General features: G+C 45.8%; 1 protein-coding gene across 2 annotated transcripts in view; it reads left to right on the top strand.

The window, feature by feature from the left end:
- The window catches only part of ZNRF3 (zinc and ring finger 3), a 156,545-nt gene that overhangs the window by 86,148 nt on the left and 47,832 nt on the right, over window positions 1–22,565 (top strand). Inside the window, exons 1-2 of one of the 2 annotated variants that reach the window (XM_013063518.2) lie at window positions 7,613–7,835; window positions 10,744–10,869. In XM_013063518.2, the coding sequence (XP_012918972.1) occupies window positions 10,744–10,869 (126 nt within the window). In that variant the 5' untranslated portion in view covers window positions 7,613–7,835. Of the gene's footprint in view, window positions 1–7,612; window positions 7,836–10,743; window positions 10,870–22,565 lie in introns of those variants that run through there. The other variant, XM_045081497.1, reaches the window with a different exon arrangement.

Below are 22,565 nucleotides of genomic sequence, written 5' to 3' on the forward strand. Positions count from 1 at the left end.
AAGTAAAACTATGTCCATGACTTTCTGTGTAGAGATTAATACCTGTTATCTGGTAGCCCTTTGATGAGTTACCACAAGTTACTTTAAGAATGGATGTAGAGGAGCGCTTGGGTGGCTCAGTGGGTTAAGCCGCTGCCTTCGGCTCAGGTCATGATCTCAGGGTCCTGGGATCAAGTCCACATTGCTATGACCACATTGGGGCGGGGGACATGCTGTATTCAGGTACTTCTGAATTCTCGATCCAGAAAAAAAGGTTTAAACTGGGTTTGTTCAGAAAGCAAAGAGAGTTGTCTCTTTCTTTGCACATAGAGCAGAAAAAAAATCATCCCTTTGATTCAAGAGAAAAATAGGCGGGGCTGTCCTTTTCCATTCCCTCACATACATTCTAAGTCTTGATTCTAGCCACCACACCTTTTATGAAAAGGTCCAGGGGCTGTTGTATCAGGTAAACCCCTGTCCCACAGTGACACCCTACCCTGGCTGGCAATGGCCAAAGGACAAAAGGAAGTAAGTTTCCCTTTTAAATCCCCAGGAATTTTTTTGATGAGATAATATTACAGAGTGAAATGTCTCTCCTGCTGTTAGTTCAGTGTTTGGCTCCTGTGTAACAGTAACCCACTTAGAAGCCGGCAGCCGTTTGGAAGTTATTTTAAACTTCGAGCAGAGTAGAGAGAGATTGTAACCCTGGCTAAGAGCACCCCCCCGCCCAGGTTTCAGTTTTGTCCTTTCAGACGCTTGGAAAGTGCACCAGTATATCTCAAGGGGTTTGTACTGAAAGCTTCTTAAAGAGCTGGTCTTGGTTTCAAAGCTTGGCTTGGTGTCCCGTACTCAAGGGAACATAGTTCTCTTCCTCCAGATATTTAACCTTGTCTGGGATGGTGTTTTGGCTTTGAAGTTCCCGTAGATCCTTTGTCCATTAACAAAACCGGGAAACCATGATAGTCAGCCTTGTCAGGCTCTTGAGAAATTGAAGATCGGTCCATCTTCATATTTCAACATAAAACCAGATGTTTGCTATCTGGCCCTGATGATGTTCGGGTACAGGCATTGTTTCTTGATAGTCATTCTGATTTAGCGGCTCCTTATTTGGAAACACAAGTAGGCTATTCATTGCCTCTTCTAAAGGTTATAGGATCTCTGTGTGTCTGGGGGAAGATCGGGGCTTCTCAGAACAGTCACCCTGGTTACTGTGTCTGCCATCTCTATAACACCCAGATCCACGTCACAATCTGGTGCCACCTGGGAGTTATTTTTGGTTGCGGGGGTGGTGATGGCTGCTGGTTCTTTCTGCACCATGTCTCCCTGAGTCATCCCTGTGCTGTGTTCCCAGCATCCTCAGCCCAGGCCCTGGATAAATCCCAGAGCAGCCATCCCAGTCCGAGTCTTCCTCCGAGTACCCTCTGTCTTCTACAGGATGCTTCTGGGGTCTCTCTTCGGCTGGTGGAATGCTTCCCCACCAGGACCCATAGAATCTGCTGGAACACGTGGAGGACAGGTCTTCTGTTCAGCAGTGCATAAAAGTTTTTAAACAAAGTGTGTGTGTTTATATAAAAGCAAAGAGTACTTCCTGACTTCCTATAAAAAAAGAACATTGCTGGGACACCTGGGTGGCTCAGCTGGTTAAACAGCTGCCTTCGGCTCAGGTCATGATCCCGGAGTTCCGGGATCGAGTCCTGCATCAGGCTCCCAGCTGCTTGGGGAGTCTGCTTCTCCCTCTGACCTTCTCGCTCATGCTCTCTCTCACTGTCTCTCTCTCAAATAAGTAAATAAAAATCTTAAAAAAAAAAAAAGCACCCTTTGCCATCCCTGACTGCTCTTCTCAGGGGCAGCTATTTTCAGTTATTCACCTGGTTTCTTCTGCTAGTTGTCTCTGTGAGCATTTCTAAAATTCTGTGAATTATTTCTAAATAATGTGCTTATAACTGCTACCTCATACTTGAGGGTCCATTAAACAACAACAACAAAATGTCTTTTACTTCCTGCTATGGAAAGTGGGAGATTTTGTCCTCTTATCCCCTTCCTCTGTTCCTTCCCTGCTCCCCTCCCCTCCCCCCACATCCCATCTGTACATTTTCCCAGTGTAGCTGCATCGCAATTATGGCTAGATCAGGGTTTCTATTATTACGGCTGTCACTCTCTTCAGCCAGGCCACGCAGACCATCCCCTGCTTAAGGTTTACAGTTCTGGTGTAACTTTTTACATTTTTTTCTGGAGTTAATAATTGTCCCACCATGTGCCATTACTTTAGTTTGCTATGTGGCTATCACTTTTTGTTCTTTTATGCAGAACTATAAAACTCTTGTCAGTATCATCAAGCCCATTGGGTAATGACTCAGGTTGTTGTTTGCTTTCTCTTTTGGGTGTCGGGGCAGGGTGGGGGGAGAGGCTCTCCTACAGCTGGTCTATAGCCGTCCCCCTGGGGACATCATCATTCTCCATTTCTCTTCTCTGTTGGATTCCCCATGCCCTGGAGCCCATGTCTGGTTGGAGCTTGGTTTATTCTTTTGTTTTGTTGGAGCAGACAGCGGCTTCTGAGATCAGATGCGGTTGGAAAAATTTAAGGTTTTACTTTTGGGGAGGGGGGCACATCCTCTCTTCTTCCTTCTCCTCCACTGCCCTTACGAAGCACTGTCAAGAGCCTGCCTGAGTGAAGGACGGAAGTGTTCTATTCTCTGTAGGTAGGAAGCCTTAGCTCCCTCTCCATGCTCAGCTGCTGTCCATTGCCCAGAAATCTTTTTTTTTTTTTTTGGTCCCAAGGATGTCTTTGGTGACCTGGTAATCAGCGACTGTGAAGAGTCAGGTGGTTTAAAGTTCACACAGCATTTGATTAAATCCTGACCCGTTTGCCCTAGTCCCTCACTTAGCTGAGCACAGACCCAAGTGGCATACCAAAAACAAAGCATGAGGCATGGCATCAGGCCTGCCTCCAGCCAAAGACTTCTGCCAGCCGTCCTTTATTGAGGACCTTGTTGGGGTCGAAGGGGACCCCTGTAAGACTCTCCTTCTAGAAGCAGGTGCCTCTCTTAGAGGGGACGCTGGAAGAACTGTGGCAAGCACCAAACAAAGCATTTGGGGGTAGTTTTGGAAGCAGCGACCTATATTGGTGCATTCAAGAAAGCTGAATGGAAGGGGTAGAGTGAAGCCGGCCTCTAGAATATTCTAGGCAAAGGCATAAAGTGTGAGCAAACATGACAAGTCTAGAGGAAGTGAAGAATATAAGGGCTTTTCTACTGACGGAGTATTTACTCTGTTACTCTGGTTATATGTTTTATCTATGTTACTCTGGTTATATGTTTTAATCCTCTTAGCACCCTGTTAAGGCAGACAATACTGTCCCCATTTGACAGGTGAGGAAATCGAGGTTTATAGAAATTGAGTCATCTGCCCAAGTTGATGTGCCTCCGAAGAGGCAAGAGTGAGATTTAAACGCAAGGTTGCCTGGTTCCAAAGCTCTCATTCTTTCCACCCCAAAACACCTTTTGGAACAAAATCAGGAGTAAGAGAGCAAGAGCCATAACAACACAATGTTCCTGATAATGTCAGACCTCGTGTAATGGATTAACTGTCCATTTTCCTTCAACTGACTTAGGCAAAAACATCGAGCATCCCAGAGTTATTGTTGTGAAGGCACGAAGCTACAGTTACAGCGCAGGACACGTTTTCTTTTATTGTCTCACACTTCAGTTGTAGCTGGTTGGTTATTTGCTCTGTTCTTCCATGGATCCATCCCAGGAATTTTGCTTATCTTCTCATTCCAGGCTGTTCTTCCCTTTCTACAGCATTCCCTGCCCAGTAGGGTCTTAGTCAATTCCACTCTGGGTTTCTGAATCTAGTTGATTGTTTCTTTATGTTTTCATTAACAGTTCTTTGTGACATCCCTGAGTTCTTACACACAAGGCAGCCATTTCTGACTTTCTTAAAAATATTAAGGGGAGGGACGCCTGGGTGGCTCAGTTGGTTAAGCAGCTGCCTTCGGCTCAGGTCATGATCCCAGCGTCCTGGGATCGAGTCCCACATCGGGCTCCTTGCTCCGCAGGGAGCCTGCTTCTCCCTCTGACTCTGCCTTCCACTCTGTCTGCCTGTGCTCGCTCTCACTCTCTCTCTCTTACAAATAAATAAATAAAATCTTAAAAAAAAAAATATTAAGGGGAAAACTTCTTACATTTCAAGCACCTGATCAGGTAAACCTCACACATCCAAAAATTCCAAGAAAATAAACTCAGAGGGGCACCTGGGTGTCTCAGTTGATTAAGTGTCCGACTCTTGGTTTTAGCTCTGGTCATGATCTCAGGATCACCACATCAAGCCCCATGTTCAGGCTCTGTACTCAGTGGAGGAGTCTGCTTGAGATTCTCTCTCTCTCTCTCCCCCCACCTCCTGCCACTGCCCCCTCTAAAAAAAAGAAATACATCTTTTAAAAAAGAGAAAAACTCGGAAATCCCTGTAATTTTTAAATGCTCGCTTGCCACGTTAAGTTCAAAGTTAACATGCTCAGACATCATTCACTGCAGTATCCTTAGGTTGATCTTGAATGATTAACGTTCAGGAGGGCACACAGGTTTCATATGTAGTCACTGCCTGTGTGTCACTGGCTGGCGTCAACACGTACGAATTAACAAGCCTGGTTTTTACATGACGGGCGTCTGGAGTGACAGTGTGGAAGTGGCGTTTGTCTGAATCTTCAGGAGAATATATGCATTTCATATGTAGGACACCCTCGTTCTCTATATAGGATTGTTACCCGACACAGAAAAAGGATTTTGTTAAATCGGGGTCTGGTATTTCTTAGTAAATAGTGGAAAGAAATTGTTTGGGGCTTTTTCTTGAAAAATGAAATGGAACATAATAATTTATCTTTTAACTTTAAAAGTTAAGTTATAGGGGCACCTGGGTGGCTCAGTGGGTTAAGCCTCTGCCTTTAGCTCAGGTCATGATCTCAGGGTCCTGGGATCGAGCCCCGCATCGGGCTCTCTGCTCAGCAGGGAGCCTGATTCCTCCTCTCTGCCTGCATCTCTGCCTACTTGTAATCTCTGTCTGTCAAATAAATAAATAAAATCTTTAAAAAAAAAAGTTAAGTTATAATGGCAGCTATGCGTATTGATTTCTGGGCATAGAGCGAATCCTGGGTGGGCAGTTTTGGGATATTTTCAGCAAAATTGTATGAGAGTCTGGATGTAGCCTCTTTCTCTTACGTTTGACTTTAGCAACAGGATCATCAAAAAGTAATTTTGATTGAGCCTGGGTGGCTCAGTGGGTTAAAGCCTCTGCCTTCGGCTCAGGTCATGATCCTAGGGTCCTGGGATCGACCCACATAGGGTTCTCTGCTCAGCAGGGAGCCTGCCTCCCCCGCCCCGCCGCCTGCCTCTCTGCCTACTTGTGATCTCTCAATCAAATAAATAAAATATTTTTTTAAAAAGTAATTTTTGCAAAATATCAGAGGACTCCCTTGCTTTTTACAAAATTCTGTCTTAATTCTTTGATCGTACTCTGTGAATCATCTCTCTTGTGGATTTCTTCTTTAATCCTTTGCTAGATTGTTGGGCTTTGAGTGGAAACCCTGTTATTGACCAATACAGCTTTTATGGGCTCCATTATACTCTGCCTCAGCTGCCGGTTTGCACATCTAGTTTGCAACTCACACGGTCACAATTGTTATTCCAACAGTTAGCAAGTGGTGACCATAAGGATTAAATAAAATATATAAACATAATAGTCTAGTAAATACTTAATTATGAGAAAACCCTCTCCTTTGCTACCCTTAGACATGGCATATTTGTTTGCATTTTATGCCTTTGCCTAGAATATTCCATCCTTAGAGAGGATCAGTTCACAGAGAAGTATTTTCATGTTACAGCTGCTTATGCTTCCCTAGAAAACATTCTGCTGAGCTCCTAAGTTGGAGCCCTTGGGAAAAGAGGACCCTAAGGTATATATGGTTGGAGGCCTGAGGTGGGACATTTCTAGAAGTTGATACTGTCATCAGGGATGGGCTGACAAAGACCCCAATCATAACAGTATTTAGCAGATGGTTCGAGGAGGCCAGTTTTACAGACGTCGCTGAGGTTGAGTTCATAGGACCAGCAGTTGGGCACCTGGATTAAAGACCTCGGAGGGAAAGCACAGAGGGTGGCTGAGATAGTGAGGGAGGGCTTCAGCCCTGTGAGATGTGATGTTGGTGGCCTCTTTACCCTCCATGGGGAAATAAACAAGCCACGCCAACAGATTGTGCCCGCTGGCACTTCAGAAAAATTCCTTTGGGTTTTTGAGTCTTTGATCCACATTCAGAAGTCAACACCCTTGACAGTGGCTGCCATTTGGAGCTAACAGTCCCCTGCAGTGTCAGTGGAAGATTCGATTGGGGCTTCTTAGAGGAGAACAGAAGGGTGTGTTCACAGAGGAGGCAGACAGCGCCTGGCACGACGTGTGGCCTAGGGCGCAGGGCCTGACCGCCTCCAGGGACCCGGACCAGCGGGTGTGTTTGAGGCTTACATAGTTCAGATTTCTGCATGCCTGCGGACACACTCTTGACATGCCTCTCCTAGCACGTGGTTCCTTCGCAGCCTAAACCCCCAGTCTGGTCGTGGCCGCTTCCTCTCACCAGGGCTGCGAAGGGCTAGGCTTGGGCATCTCCTCCTCCTGCGGTTCTCCATTCCCTCCCTCTTCCTACATCCCACCCGCCCTCCCAGGACACCCCTTCTCTCCAGCTGCCTGTGACTGTCCCTCCATTCTTTCCGCCGTACCCTGCACCCTAAATGTATCCCCGTGAAACAGCGCCATCAGAGTATACACAACAGGCTTATCATCAAAGGGTTGGAAATGTTGGTGTTTGCAAAGTTTGAAAACCTTTTGTTTTTTAGACCTGACACCTTCTGCAGAGCTCTAATTTCCAAAAGCAAATCCTGAATCCCTAGAGAGTATTCCTCAGTGTTAGTTACTTGTCCAAGAACCTGTTGGTAATCTCTCAGAGCTAGTGTTCTGCAGGACATGGTTTCCAGAAGGGCGGCTGTAATTAATTGGCTGAGGCTCCAGGAGGGTGGGAAGGGGACCACATGGCCCTCCACTGGGGAGCCCCACCTTAGCTGAGTGCAGTTGTATCTGAGTCCGCTCTTGGGACATTTTTTTAGAATTTTTTTACTGTTGGAAAATTTTATATAAAATTCACCATTTAAATTATTTTTTTTTAATTTATTTATTTGTCAGAGAGAGAGAGGGAGTGCGCACAAGCAGGCAGAGTGGCAGGCAGAGGCAGAGAGAGAAGCAGGCTCCCCGCCAAGCAAGGAGCCTGATGCGGGACTCGATCCCAGGACCTAGAATCAGGACCTGAGCCGAAGGCAATGGCTTAACCCACTGAGCCACTCAAGTGTCCCTTAAATCATTTTTTAAAATATTTTATTTGACAGAGAGAGAGATTACAAGTAGGCAGAAAGGTAGGCAGAGACAGGTTCCCCGCTGAGCAGAGAACCTAATGCAGGACTTGATCCCAGGACCCTGAGATCATGACCTGAGCTGAACGTAGAGGCCCAACCTACTGAGCCACCCAGGCGCCCCATCCATTTAAATCATTTTAAGGTACACAATTCAGAGGAATTTAGTATATTCACAATGTGCATCCATCACCATCCTCTGATTCCAGAACATTTTCGTTACCCTGAAAGGAAACCCTGGACCCATTGAGCAGTCACTCCCCAGCTACCACAAATCTGCCTTGTTCCCACGGATTTGCCTATTTTGGACGATCTCCTATCAGTGGAACCACAGATCCAGGGTCTTAGACCTGCACCATACTTCAGCTCCCCCAGTGTTGCTCTCCTCCATTGGCCAAACCTCATTCATGTGTAAGTAACAAAAAGCAGCTCTCCACCCGGAAACCTCTAAGTCATGTAGCCAGGTTAAAAATACCACGGAACGAATACTGCGGAAAACGGTCAGTGGTACGGTTGCCATGGCCATGGCCATGCCTGGAATTTCAGGAAACCAACCTGAGCTGGGCGGGAAGCCCCTTCTGGGTGGTGGAAGTAATGGTCTATTGGTGCAATTGGTTTGTCACCCTCACCCATGTCCTCTTCAGAGGTCTGCATTTCAGGCCACTCGTCATTTAATAAACCACCAAATATGTTAGAGTGGCCTGGGTTCTTGAGGGGCAGAATCTTCCATTTGTCCTTTAGGCACGATCATCGAGCCTAAGGACTCAGGCAAGCATTGGATGTCCCAGGGTTCTTGGTCTCATGCATTGGAATTCGCAGGGGATGGGTTATTCCTCACCCACTGGAGAGAGCTGCCAGCCGCCCCCTTGTGCCCATGTGCCTCACGGATTTATGCAGTCCCCTTCTGTTGGTCCATTGAATTCCCAAGATTCTCTCATCTCTGGACTGCACCCTTCCTCGCCCCTCCACTCGATGCCTCTCAAGGCCGGGCATGCCACCACCAGGAGCTGTGCAGTCCATCTCCCTCAAGGAACTGTTTTCAGTGGGAGACACTTCCGCCCAAGAACCCGTGGTATTGTCTTAGTGTCCAAACAACTTTCTAGTTTTAGCCTGTATCTCTCCCTCTCAATGTAGATTGTGGTCCTTCATACTTACCCCACTGGTCTTGTTCCTCTTCCCTCTCCAGCCTTTAGCTCCTGCTCCCCAGGCTTGGAACCACTGCCTGCTCTCTCTTCTTTTCCCAAGATGGACATGACTCTTCCTCAAAGCTCATCTCACAGCTGAGCACTTGCACAGGCTTCCCTGAACCTGCCGGCACTCTTGCTGCCCACACCACATTTGTATTGCAACTCTAGGACCACAGAATTTAGAGCTGGCAACATCTTTTCCTAAAGATTTAGTCACTTGGTCTTTCCCTCTCAGTCAGACAATTGGGTCTTGGAGGAAATATGGTAAAGTTAAGCAAGTGGAGTGGGAAGGCACTAGACTGTGAACACGAGGGCCAGGTTACCTGTGGGTGCGGCCACTCGTCGGCTCTGTTGTCTTGGAAAAGCTAGTTCTCTTGAACTTCAGTTCTCATCTATAAAATTAGTGGGGAAGAAGGAGAGTGCTTAAGTTTTGTGTTTGCTGCTCTATGAAGTTATAGCAGGGCGCCTGGGTGGCTCAGTGGGTTAGGCCTCTGCCTTCAGCTAGAAGGGTCCTGGGATTGAGCTCCACATCGGGCTCTGTGCTTGGCGGGGAGCAGCTTCCCCCATTCTCTCTGCCGGCCTCTCTGCCTGCTTGTGATCTCTCTCTGTCAGGTAAATTAATAAACTCTTAAAAAAAAAAACTTATAGTAAACTCAGTGGCTTAAGGCGTCCCAGATTTATTCTCTTAGCGTTCTGGAGGTCAGAAGTTAAAAATGGATCTGTAAGTGACGTTCCTCCTGGAGGCTCTAGGGAGGACCTGTTTCTTGTCTTCTCCAGCTTTTGGAGGCCAGCCTTGGAGGATATTTTTCCATCAACCACAACAGGTTCTTAGGTCTCTTGTGTCTGTACGCATTTCTTCCAGTCATGTAAAGAGTTCAGTACTGTGCTAGACTCATTAATTTCTTTTTTTTTTTTAAGATTTTATTTATTTATTTGACAGACAGAGATCACAAGTAGGCAGAGAGGCAGGCAGAGAGAGAGGAGGAAGCAGGCTCCCTGCTGAGCAGAGAGCCCGATGTGGGACTCGATCCCAAGACCCTGAGATCATGACCTGAGCCGAAGGCAGCGGCTTAACCCACTGAGCCACCCAGGCGCCCCTAGACTCATTAATTTCTTGATAAGTTAGTTTATCTGTGAGGATTTCCTCTTCTCAGATTGTTGCTGGGGATCCCAGGGCCTAATAAGACTCAACGATAGAACTGTGAGCACAGACTTTAGGGTTGGTCTTGGGCTTCCGTTGACTGCGCTTTCATTGGCAAACATTTGATGATGATCTTCTTCCCCTTTTTTGATTTTCTGCTTTACCCATTTTGAAAAATCCTCAAAGAATTTCACCTGTTCCCCAGTAGCCAGGGGTGGCCTTTTGAACAGCTTGTTAATTTCACTGGTGATTTTGTCGTATGTCTGGTGGTCTTTCCATAAATTCCTGAATGTGTTTTCAGGTCCTCCTGCATAACTTGCCATACATGTGTTAAGGTTTAGAAATGCAAATCGCCTAGGATAACTAACCTAGCTAGTTTCATGTGCAATTGCTACTAAATATTATGGTATTTCACAGGAATTTAGATAGGCATTTATATGGGAGGTAGGCAGATTTTCTTGCCCTGCATCCTATCGACTGGTGTCCGCCTTGGGTGACCACCATGTAGAAGGCAGTGAGAAAGTGGGGAGCTCAGCCGGCTCTGTCAGAGGAGTGTGTGCCCCTTGATCTCGGGGTCATGGGTTTGTGCCCCATGTTTGGTGTAAAGATTACTTAATAATTAAATAAACTTTTTTTTAAAAAGGCAGTGAGAAAACATTTGTAAAATCCACCCCCCCATTTAATTTTAAGGTTTTTCTTTTTAAAGATTTTATTCATTTATCAGAATGAGAGCGCACAAGCTGGTGGAATGGCAGGCAGAGGGAGAAGCGGGCTCCCCACTGAGCAGAGAGCCCGATTTGGGCCTTGATCCCAGGACCCTGGGATCATGACCTGAGTCAAAGGCAGACGCTCAACCGACTAAGCCACCCAGGTGTCCCTAATTTCAAGTTTTGAGATTACTTTTCACTACTGAGGCTAAGACACACTTACAGGGTGGGTCTAGAACCTCTGAGTCCTGTGTGTTGAAGCTTTCTTTCTGTCTGCCTCCTAGATGCACCCACTGGGCCTGTGTAATAACAACGATGAAGAGGACTTGTATGAATACGGCTGGGTAGGCGTGGTGAAGCTGGAACAGCCAGAATTGGACCCGAAACCATGCCTCACTGTCCTGGGCAAGGTAAGTGCCAGGCCCTCTGAATTGAACTGCTTCCAACTGGTGTTCTCTGCGTTCCCATTTCATCAGTTCCTCACCTAGCTGGTAAGCCGCACAGCACTCCTTCCCAGCTGAATCGTGTGGGATGAGGACAGAGACTTGTCTTGTGGCGGCCCCACCATGGTGCTCCCAATCTTGGACTCCGGCAGAGCCTGCTGGCCTCAGAGTGGGCTCCCCCTCTTGGCATTCTGTGACTCTAGGCAAGTCACTTCCCCTCATGGAGTCTCAGGTTCTTACCTGTGAAATGGGTTGATGATAGAGATGCACTGTACCTTCCACCCTTGGGGACAGAGCTTTCAGAAAGCTGAGATTTGGGGAGTTTAGAAAGAGATTAAGGCTGTACCTATTTTATCTTAAGTGACCCCCCCCAGGAGGTCTAGGGTCCTTCCGGTAACTAAACACACTCATACTTACATAGCGAAGTATATGGATATTCACATTAAGTGGGATGACTAAAAGCTAAATAGCCTCATGCTAGTTCCCTGAGCTAACTTTGCCTCTAAATGAGTTCAGGTCCATTGAGTTTTGCTGCCAAGTAAGTTATGGAAAAACTTCTGGGTTTTAGAGCTTTTTTGGTTTCAGAATGGCAGACAGCAATTATGGTCCTATATTAGAACTTACCTCATAGGATGGTTGGGAGGTGAGAGGAGATGAAAACAGCCAGCAGAGTGAGCTCTCAAAAAATGTGTGCTGCCGTTGGCTGCTGTCATCCCATTTAGAAGTACTAAAAAAGACTCGTGAGCCAAAGAGGGGTCAGCATTATCTGTGGCTGCAGTGTTAAGATAGAAATAAATTTATTTTGGGAAACTATCCATCAATGATCTTAAAATATGACAGGTGACAGTCTGTTTTAAACTGAATCATTTTGTTAAAGGGAAAGGTTTGGAGAAAGGTATTAAGATTTTAGTTGGGAGAAAATGTGGTATCTCCTAAGGATAGTGTTATTGCCTGGATATATGTATATATTTTTTCATAATCTCAGAAGCTGCTGCCTAGGTACCATGGAGAGACAGCTGGGGGAAAACAGAGGTGGCTTTGATGAAGGATGCTTGCCAGGGAGTGTTTCTCAGACTTGAAGATGTCCCAGCGAGTCTCCTGAAAGACTTTTGGTCCTGGAGGCTGTTACGGGTTAATCTATGATTTTTTTTTTTTTTTTAAGATTTTGTTTATTTGACAGAGAGACACAGCAGGAGAGAGAACACAAGCAGGGGGAGTAGGAGAGGGAGAAGCCGGCTTCCCGCTGAGCAGGGAGTCCAATGCGTGGACCCTGGGATCATGACCCGAGCTGAAGGCAGACGCTTAACGACTGAGCCACCCAGGCGCTCCCTAATCTGTGGTTTTCATGTCCCACTTGTCTTCTGAATCTTCTGAGCGCTTGTCAAGTTCTCCTGCTCTTTTATAGGCGAGGGGGGAAAAAACCAACCCAGGAATTATTACCTGTTTGGTTTACAGTTCATGAAGTCAAATCAAGGTGTTTTAGGTGACCCAGGCCCTGATACTTCATCGTTTAGTTGGCCAGACCTGCTTAATGATGCTAGGAGAGCAGCGACCCCTTTGAGAATACTTAAGTGTTTTCCTAGGAGAAATGCCAGCTACATCCAAAGGTTAGGAACACTGCTTTCCTTGTGGGTAGTACACTTCTTGTATAATATTTTCTCCTCTACTTAAGTTGATGTTATGCGAGGCTCAGCAACTTGGCCGAATTTGCTTTGCCCCCCCGCCCAGTGGAGTTCCGCCTCTGCATCTGTTGTGTCTGTAAGTGGGTTGGAACAGGGCTCCCAGGGATGCCCCATTGTTCTTCGATGGCTTAGTGGTGTTGAGGTCACTCAAAGAACCCGATTGTTGCTTCCTCCACCTGGAACAACCATAGAGTGGTTTTACTTGAAGAGTTCTGTATGGTTTGGCCTGCCAGCCTGCAAAGCCAGGTGGTATAAAAACCCTAGATGTATCTTGAATCATTAAGTACTTCTTGCGTTTATTCATTCACCAAGTATTATTGAATGCAGAAGCTAAGCATGTGGTTCTACCTGCTTGCAATCAACAGCCCTCTCCCTCCACCACGTTTCTATTTGGAAAGGCTCTGTCGTGGCCAGGCGGTATTTACCTGTGGTTAGTTACTAAAATTTGGCTTCATACTTGAGAAAAATCATTAGCAAAAATGCTTGGGCCAGAGAAAGCAAGATAGTTCCACAGTTGTTTAGAGCCTGGGTGTATACCGGAGGTGTGGTGACTCACACATCTCTCTCTCCCCCTTCCTTTTTTCCTTTCTCCCTTCCTTCCTTCCTTCTTCCTTTTCCTTTCTCATTCTAAAGTGTAACAGTTCTCAGCTTTGATTTTTGTTTTTCAAGATTTTATTTATTTATTTGACAGAGATCACAAGTAGGCAGAGAGGCAGGCAGAGAGAGAGGAGGAAGCAGGCTTCCTGCTGAGCAGAGAGACCGATGCAGGACTCGATCCCAGGACCCTGGGATCATGACCTGAGCCGAAGGCAGAGGCTTTAACCCACTGAGCCACCCAGGCGCCCCTCAACTTTGAGTTTATTAAATTTGCTAACTGCGCTTTCCCCCCCTTTTTCTTGAGTCATTTTTTTTTTTTGGAGAGACTAGGGTAAAGAAAAGCAAAGTGAGCCATGTGGGCAGCCCTGTCTCCTGCAGATAGCATGCTTTTCTTTCATTTCTTTGCTCTCGGTGGCTACGGCAAGAAGGTGGTGGGCAGTGGAGAGAAGCACAAAAGGAAGAAACTGCAGCCAAGTCACCGTGGGGGTGGGAGGAGGGACGGCTCTATATAGATGTTGAGACTTGCTGAAAACCCTCGAAGGGAGGACTCTGTCAGGCCTTTGGAAAAGCCTGTGGGGGAGTGGGGTCGGGGCAGGGCCAGACACAGACCCCTCTCCCCCTACCCACCATGCTCCCCGCCCACAGAAAATGCCATGGGGCGAAATGTTGAAACAAGAGAGGAATGTCCTAAATTAAAAAACTGTAAATGCCTCTCCAGGAGTTCAAATAAAGTTTCATTTTAAAAGCAAAAGACATAAACTCATCACCTTAGTTTATTACTGAATTCTTTTGAACTCCTCAGAAGGGAACACTATAAACTCATGAGAGAAGAATGATTTATGATCCCCTCCTTATAATCTTTTCGGTTCTGCAGGAGGCAGGGCAGACGGTAGGATCAGCTGGGGAGGCAGAGTTGGGGTGAGAGGGAGTCCCCCACAGGGACACAGCCAGCCAGGGCACTGCGCCAGGCCCTGCATCATATCAGGCGCGGAACCAATCTCTCGGCTTTCTGGGCCTCTGTTTTTCACTTCATGTCAAGAGACTGTTACGGTCTCCTTACTCTTCCACTATTTTCAGCTTCTGTGTCATTTAAGATCTTTTGAGATTCTAGTTTGTGGAGATTCTCTTTGCAGCTTTGAAAGGCAGACTCAGTTGCTTGTGACAGTTGAAGTGCTGGGAAATTAAAATAGAATAAAATTGCCACTTCTGAAGAGCTTGCTCCTGAAAGTAAGGGGTCGTTTTTAAACCATCCCCAAAGTGCAGGAACTGTATTTATGCTCTGGACATCTTAATCCTTCACTTCAAAGTGTTCATTAAGCATCTCATGAGACGGGGAAGAAATTTGAAGGTCGACTTTACTAGCTTCGGTTCCTCTGGCCCGTCCATGTAATGGAGGGTCTCCTGGCGGGAACACACGGGATGTGCTGGAGTTTCTAACAAAGCCTGCCTGGCCCAGATTCCATAAATGAAGGCAGAATACACCTCCTCTCCTCCTCTTCCCACGCTGGAGTGGAACCTTAGGGAGGGTTTGGAAAGATAGGCTGGCCAACAGGCATGGACTGGCTCTTTCTGGTACTTAGGAGGACAGCATGAGGAAATTCATGGAAAGACAAGAAAGGCAAGGTCAGAGAGACCCAGCTCTGGCGGAGTGACCTCAGAAAGGTCCCTTCAGTTCAGGGACCCTTGGGCTCCTCCACGGGTCTCGTGTTGCCCTTGTCATTGTGTTGGGGGTCCTGCGAGATGTTTGCGGAGAACTTTCCACAGAGGCTGGCTAGTGGTAAAATGCCTGATGGGAACATAAAGGTGGCCATCATGTGTTGGGTGCTCGCTGAGTACTAGGAGCTTTCCAGGCGGCATCTTTCATTGTCAAACTGGCTCTGAGATGGTGTCCCAATTCCCGTTTTACAGTGAGGAAATTGAGTCCCAGAGAGACATTCTCTACGTGACCTAAGACCAGACGGCTCTCAAGTAGCCGACCTGAGATTGGAGATAAAGACCGGTCTATTGCCTCATCTGAGTTAGTTTCTTCCCTTTGCCCCTTTTTGTCTTCCCCAGTTTGTAGATAAAAATTGGATGCTTTTTCAGTAGCCACTGGCTTGGTTAGGACTGTTGGTTCCTCTTAACGGAGACCCAGCTTGAACCACGTTGCGCCAAAAGGGGATTTGCTCTCGAGGCTCCTGAGTGGTATCAGGGAACCTGTGAGAGGTGCCGCTGCTCTTCTAGAACACCCGACTCTGGGGCTCCATGCCAGCGGCTCTTCCCCAGGTCTTCTGTGTATCTGCTTTCACTCCTCTCTCTCCACCTGCTTGGTAGGACACACAGCCCCCCAGTATCCCTGGGCTTGACACTCCCTTGGTTTTAAGCCTGAAGGATTCCAGAAAAGGATTTGTTGGTCCATCTTGGATCTGGTGGTCACTTTTAGTTTGGTAAGCTGTGATAGAGGGCTGGGAACATACAGAACTTAGCTTCCTGCCCAGCCATGTGTGGGGAGTGGGAAGAGGAAGTGCTCTCCAGAGGAAAGCTGGTGGGGGACGACAGTGCTGGGCTACCCCCTTGCAGTCACCAACTCCGAGATGGGATCGTTAGCCGATGGGTGATGTCCATAGTTTATCCTGAGTCATTCAGACAGGCACTGATGGGAAGGGGCTTCTCTGGTTCGTGTGTACTATGTAGCGTTCGTTCCTCCCCTTGCCCTGAGCTGAGGCTCAGTCCCTGGTACTAACCGTAATTGTGAGGAGAGGTGAGTCCATGGGGCTGGAGGGGTCAGATGGGTTTTACAGAGAGGGGCTCTATGTATGAGTCTGGGAGAGGTAGGGGAGTAAGCTTCAGGAATGGGAAAGGAAGGAAGCAAGAAGTTCTTCAAGGGGCATTGAAAGTTGCTGGGGAATGAAGAGGCTTTTCAGGTTAAGGAGTGTAGTCTTTATTCCGTAGGCTGGTTGGACAAGGAAGGATCGGGTTACTCTTTGCTGTTGGGTGTTTCTGGGAAGTGAGTGGCTTCTTCAGTGGCTTGGAGATATTCAAGCCAGTAGCATTGCTGAGGATGTCTTGTGTTTGCCTTCATTTTTCCTGTCTGGCCACCTGCTCTTCTTCTGTTTTCACATTTAGGTAAATGTGGTATGTAGAGACAGTGTGGCCAATAGTGTGTGTCAGGGTGGAAAACTGCTCTGGCCTATAATCCCGGCTCTTCCGATAGGCAGTGGGACACCCAGAAAAGAGATTGGCAGAGGACTGAACTCTTAAGTTTGCTCCGCCCACCCACATCCAACCTTCAGAGTATCTTGGGAACCGCTTCACAAAGAATAAATAAAGACCCTAGAAGCCAAAATGACTGGAAAGTACAAGAAATTCTCAAAGGACCTTCATTTTCTCAAGATGTTTGGGAGGAGAGGGAGCTTAGAATGGTTGAGACTTGGGTTTAGGTATCAGACTAACTTGAATTTAAGCCCCAGTTCCAATTCTTTAATCCGTGTGACCTGAAACAGTCCGTGGGCCCCTTGGTACGCTTCCACCTCTTCTGTGGGAACAGCACCTAAAGGAGACAGTGCGCGTCAAGTGCTGGTCATGGTACAACTAGAAACACCAAGCAAAATGTAAGCCCTCATGGCCCATCCTCTCCCTCCTGTGTTCCCCTTCAGTTTCTTTTAGCTCTCAAATTCCTATTACTTGAATAGTCCCTGGTGGTTGCCAGGAGCTATGGAGAGGGGAGGATAGGGAGTTTGGTGGGGACAGAGTTTCATGAAGAAGATGAGAAAGTTCTAGAGATGGATGATGGTGACGGTTGCACAGATCCATGAATGCATTTCCTGCCTCTAAGAAGAGTTAGAATGCATGCTTAAGAAGAGTTAAAATGGTAAGTTTCGTGTTATTTACATTTTCCCACAGTAAAGAAGAAATGGTATTACTTAATTACCTCCACAGTAAGTGAAGTTTGATGGCAATGGGTGTAGAGAAGGGAAGCATTTGGTTCCTGAAGCAATGGCACGTAATCCCACCGTGAGTGATACTCGCGTCTGCTGGGTCCCAGGGGAAAGCAAACCCTGAAATCCTGTAAGGGGAGTTCTAGAGAGGTTCCAGGAGCAGTGAGGATAGAGACCAAACCCCCTTTGTCCATCAGGCTACCCCCAGGAAAATGTCCTTCGCGGAGTGACTCCTGCAATAGGGAGTTTGGGAAAAACAGAATTCTTGGTATTCTCTTTTCACACCATAGCAGAAAACAGGAAAGTGACCCTAACTGCCACCCCCATATGTTTGAGTTTCTTCACCTGATACTAAGCAGAACCTGATGTATAATATAGTGATAGGTGGTAGCTGGTCCTTAATGGACAAGGAATCATCCAGAAAGGGGACCGTCACTCCATGATGATGAATGGCCAAGCCTTTCTGCACCAGGGCTTTACTTTACTGGCCATTGTTCCTCTGGGTTCTCTGATAAAAGTCAAAGCTGGTGAAATCATTGTATAAGTGTTGATCTAGCACAGAAGTTCTCACAGTATGGTCAGGGGACCCTTAGGTATTCCCACCAGTGGTCTCAGAGGACCGGAGCTGTTTTCATAATAATGCTCTGATACCACCTGCTGAATCACTCATTCCTTCACAACTGTATGGTGGGCTTCTCCAGAGGCATCATTTTGTGTGGTAACTTCATTGTTCTGTTCGCTAAGGGAATGTGTGCTCGAATATTCTATGTTTCAAGGATTTCTCAGTTTTGGGGTGCCTGGCGGACTTAGTTTGTAGAGCATGTGACTCGATATCAGCATGGTGAGTCTGAGCCCCATGTTGGGTATAGAGTTTCCTTAAAAATAAATAAATATTTCTTAGTTTTAATTCTTAATATGGCAAATATCAGTAGATATAACATGCAGAAACAGAAGTTCTTTTAATTTTCGAGATGATAAGAGGAGATCAGAGATTTGAGTGTACTGAACTACCATGACATCCCCATGGAAAGATCATCTCCTAGAGCTTGGCTGAGGGAAAAGTCCTGATGAAAGGTTAGGGGAAGGGCACTTGGGTGGCTCAGTCGGGTAAGCCTCTTATTCTTTTTTTTTTTTTTTTAAGATTTTGTTTATTTGACAGACAGAGATCACAAGTAGGCAGAGAGGCAGGCAGAGAGAGAGAGGGAAGCAGGCTCCCTGCTGAGCAGAGACTCCCGATGCAGGGCTCGATCCTAGGACCCTGGGATCATGACCTGAGCTGAAAGCAGAGGCTTTAACCCACTGAGCCACCCCGGTGCCCCAGCCTCTGACTCTTGATTTCAGCTCACGTCATGATCTCAGGGTCCTGGGACCGAGACCCCCATCAGGGTTGAAATTGGAATTGCTGCTTGAAATTCTGTCTTTCCTTACCCTCTGCCTGTCCCCCACTGGCACTCACTCTCTCAAAAAATAAAAAAAACAAAGTTAGCAGAAATGAGCAGAAACTAGGGGACGGACGATGCAGGAACTAGAGGTGAATGTGTTGGCATGAAATTACTCTTTTCTGTCATATCAGAGTCAAAGAGTGTTGCTTCTGAAGTTTAAATAATTGGAATAAAACCAATGGGTTGCTGTTTTCCATATTTAATAACAAATAACTGAACAATGAACTTGAAGAACTTAAGTAAAAAAGATCTTACTATTTTGAGATTTGCATTGGGATATGACCTTCAGCCTTGACCTTCAATAACAGCTTAACTAGGTAGGCCTTTCCTTAAGGCAAAAACAGGTGGCATCTTGGATCAGACTTCAGAGTTGTTTAAGAGCCTGTAGGTGTGTAGGTGGGGTTGGAGGGGGGTGGTTCTTATCCTCCAGCCTGCCCTTCTCATTGGCGTTTTTGATCACAGAATGCATTTCCTTGGGTGCCTGAGTGGCCTGGCCAAGACCCAGTTAGCACTCTTCAGTATGAGATTCCCGTCTCCAGCGGGACGGTGGGACTGGGGTCTGACTTGCTGTGGGAGAGGGGAGAAGGCAGCCGACTTAGCAGGATCTCAGAGGCAGCTGCCCCCCATCACAGGCATTGGCCTCCTCCATTCAGGGAAACATGGGGCACTTTGACTACACTGTGTTGCCAGGGTATTGCTGGGGAGCACCATGTGCTTGCAGGCATTTACTTATGTTGGACCTTCTCTGAGCATGTTATCTGAGTTCTTTATTGCTGTGGTTCTCACCTGGAGGTGTGCCCTCCCTCCCAGCCCTTGGGACATTTGGCCATATCTGGAGACATTTGGGTCTCCCTCCCTCCCCGGAGGGATTGGGGATAGTCATTGGGCGTCCCACTGGTACCTAGTGGTTAGAAGCCAGGGATCCTACCCAACATCCTAACAGTGCCCAGGACAGCCCCCCACAACAAAGAACCATCTGGCCCCAGATGTCAGTGGTATCACAGATGAGGCACCCTGTCTTATGATGGACAGATTTTCTCTTCCGAAGAAGACCTTAAATTCTACTTCTTCCTCTTTCCTTCTCTTCCCTGTCCCACTGCCCTCCAGTATAATGCCATAGTAGCCTTTGTGGTATGTTGTGGTGCAGTGCATGTTCAGTGTTCGAGCACATTCGTGTTTCCATGTGAGCAGTGCAGAGAGCCTGGATCTTGAGGAAAGCCGTGTGGTCTAAGAATGAAGGGACTGTGGCTTCCAATCCGGTAGTAGCTGGGTAACTTCAGGCCAGTTAATCTCTCTTTGCCTCCATATCTCTGTCAAGATAGTTGTGATGATTAAAAAATGACATATGTCAAGTTTTTGGAATGTGTGAATTCTCCACAAATAACAGTTTCCTTCCTTCTCTAAACTTGCTCCTACCAAGCGGATGAAAGTCCTTTTTCTAAGGTGAGCTGAGGTGGGTTTGTTGTTGGAGAGGAAGTTTGGAAGGCTCTTTGGATTTATTTTTAGGGAACACTTGGGTAAATACCTCCCATATTTGGTTAAAAAGGAAAGCAGGAAAGGAACTTAGTAAAAGAAATCAGATCAGGAGGAAAAGATTGGCATGATATGAATGGAAAAAGGAAAAAACGCAGGGAATACCAACTTTTCTCCTAAGGTCACGTGTCTGATGTGAAAATCACAAACTCTTAATTTGATGCTTTTCTTCTCTACCTAAATCTTCCAGGAACCTCTTGGTTAAAGGCTATATTAAGCACAATACCTTTTTTTTTTTTTAAAGTAGATCCACAACATTTTTAGCTATAAAAGGCTAACCAAAACCATCATTTGAAATCCACTGAGAGGCTTAAGGGAATTTTGAAGATAGAGTGAGCAACGAGAACAAATGATGTGTCTGCCAATGCAAGGAGCACAGGCTGCTGGCCACCTCCCCGGACTGGGGGAAGCCTGGCTTGTGGACACTCCTTCTGGCCGTTGTCCCCTCCAGTTGAACCAGGCTTTCACAAATGAGTCTGTCCTAGGAAACTGGGAGTGTTACAGGCCGGTGGAAAAGCCCATAGAATATAGCTCATGTTCTCGTCAACCTTTGAGAGGCCATTTTGAAGTATGAAGAAGTTAGAACCCAGCATAAGTCATTATAATATGTCTAATACCTTTCCCATGTCAGATGACCTGAATCCCTCATACCTGGAGATACGCCCCAAAGTCCCATCTGTTCTCTGTTCTCAGAGGGGTCTTGCACATGCCCGGTCACGTGTGTGAGTTAGCCCAAATAAGCAACAGTGGGCTGTCAGTCACTCAAAAGTTTTTATGGCCATGCCATGGCCATGGCCATCTCACATTTTGGGGGCTGTCTCGAGAGTGGTTGCATGTCATTGGCTTACAGTCTACCAGACCCCTGGAAAACCTGCACACGTGGTTGGACCATTGCACATTTTAGAACATTTAGGTTTCACCTGTGCAGGAGAGCACCCCACTGGGTCTGGAAGCGGGAGGAATGGGGACGTTGACAAGATCCTGGCTGCTCATCTTGGGCATAAGACCATGGTAGCCTGCAGACAAAAGCAATTTCTTTTCCTTAATCTGTCTTTTGTGTTTTGTTTTCTTTCCCAAAAGTACCATGTTTTATTTGTTGAAAGGTACCATTTCTGTCTTGGTGCTCTGGTTTTCCAAATCAGACATTGGGTTGGGTGTTCTGACTAATGCTTTTTGTGCTTGGTTTGAAGCTGGAGGCAGTCTAAACAATTCCTTTGGGATACTGAAATACTTTAAATTCTGCATCATTTTTGCTAGTTATAAAAATAATAAGTGTTTCAACACATTCCAGTTGTCCTAAGCCCTGTTGGATAGAATAAAAATCTAGTTAGTCTGAAGAACTCAAGACTATTTCTTGGGATGTATAAAGGCCCTGGGCTTCCACTATTACACATTAACCTAATGCTGATGGATTTTCACAAATATATCAACTCTTAAATGAATCTCAGAGAAAAGAATGTGAAATATGCAAGGAACTTGTTACCTTGGCTTGATTTTTAGAAACCAAATTTTAAAGTCTTGAGCTTGAAAAGCTTTCTTTCTCATCTCTTTATAAACATAGTAGTTTTGTTTTCAAAAGAGAGTTATTTTCTTCGTGTTTTTTCTTTTCTCAGAGTTTCAGTTGATAGGATTTTAACAGTTTTTACTGCCTCTAATTTCTCTAATTTTAAAAGCACACCCAAAATTATAGCACTTACTCATTTTACTATTTCTGTAACTAACAGAATTTTCTGGTCCCTTGTCCTTTTTTTTTTTAAAGTATGTAAGCAGTATAATAATTTTGACCACCCCACCATTTTTATGTTCCTTGTGCCAAGAACAGTGCAAAGCACATATAGTAAGCAGTCAGTAAATGTTTGTTGCATGAAATCATTAATTATGGGGAATTTGAAAATAAAAGGGGGTGAAAACCCTTTGTCTACTCTAACACAGGTACTCTCACTTTTAGATTATGCCCTTCCAGTGTTCTCCTCTGAGCCTGATTTCTAATGTCATTATTATGAAGGCACACATCTATTTGACCTTTCGAACTTAATAATATAGTCATTTTACCAATTTCCTATTATTTTCATAACCTATCATTTTAATGACTGCTTACTGTGACAGACCATGATTTAGTTGACCATTTACCCCAGGATTTAATATTTAAATACCTTCTGTTTTATTTTTAATCCTTACAAATAAACCACACTGAAACCTTTCTTTATGTAGGGTTGGCTCCCCTCCCGCCGCCCATCTCCTTGAATTAGTCCCTTATGGTAGTATTCGAGGAGGAGATTACAGATCAAGGGATATAAACATTTTTTATGACTCTTGAGGCAAACACTTACAAAGTGCTCTCCAGGAAAGTTCCTCAGTTTATCCTACCAAAAAAAAAAAAAAAAAAAAAAATCATTTTTCACATAAACAATGCTAGTAAAATTGACCATTAATTAATCCTTTTCTTTTTTTAGTAATTTGAAAGGTAAAAATAGTACTTTATTGTTTTTATT

Source organism: Mustela putorius, unplaced genomic scaffold (genome assembly GCF_011764305.1).
Source record: "Mustela putorius furo isolate JIRA1106 unplaced genomic scaffold, ASM1176430v1.1 tig00000578_pilon_pilon_pilon, whole genome shotgun sequence".
Lineage (NCBI taxonomy): Eukaryota > Metazoa > Chordata > Mammalia > Carnivora > Mustelidae > Mustela > Mustela putorius.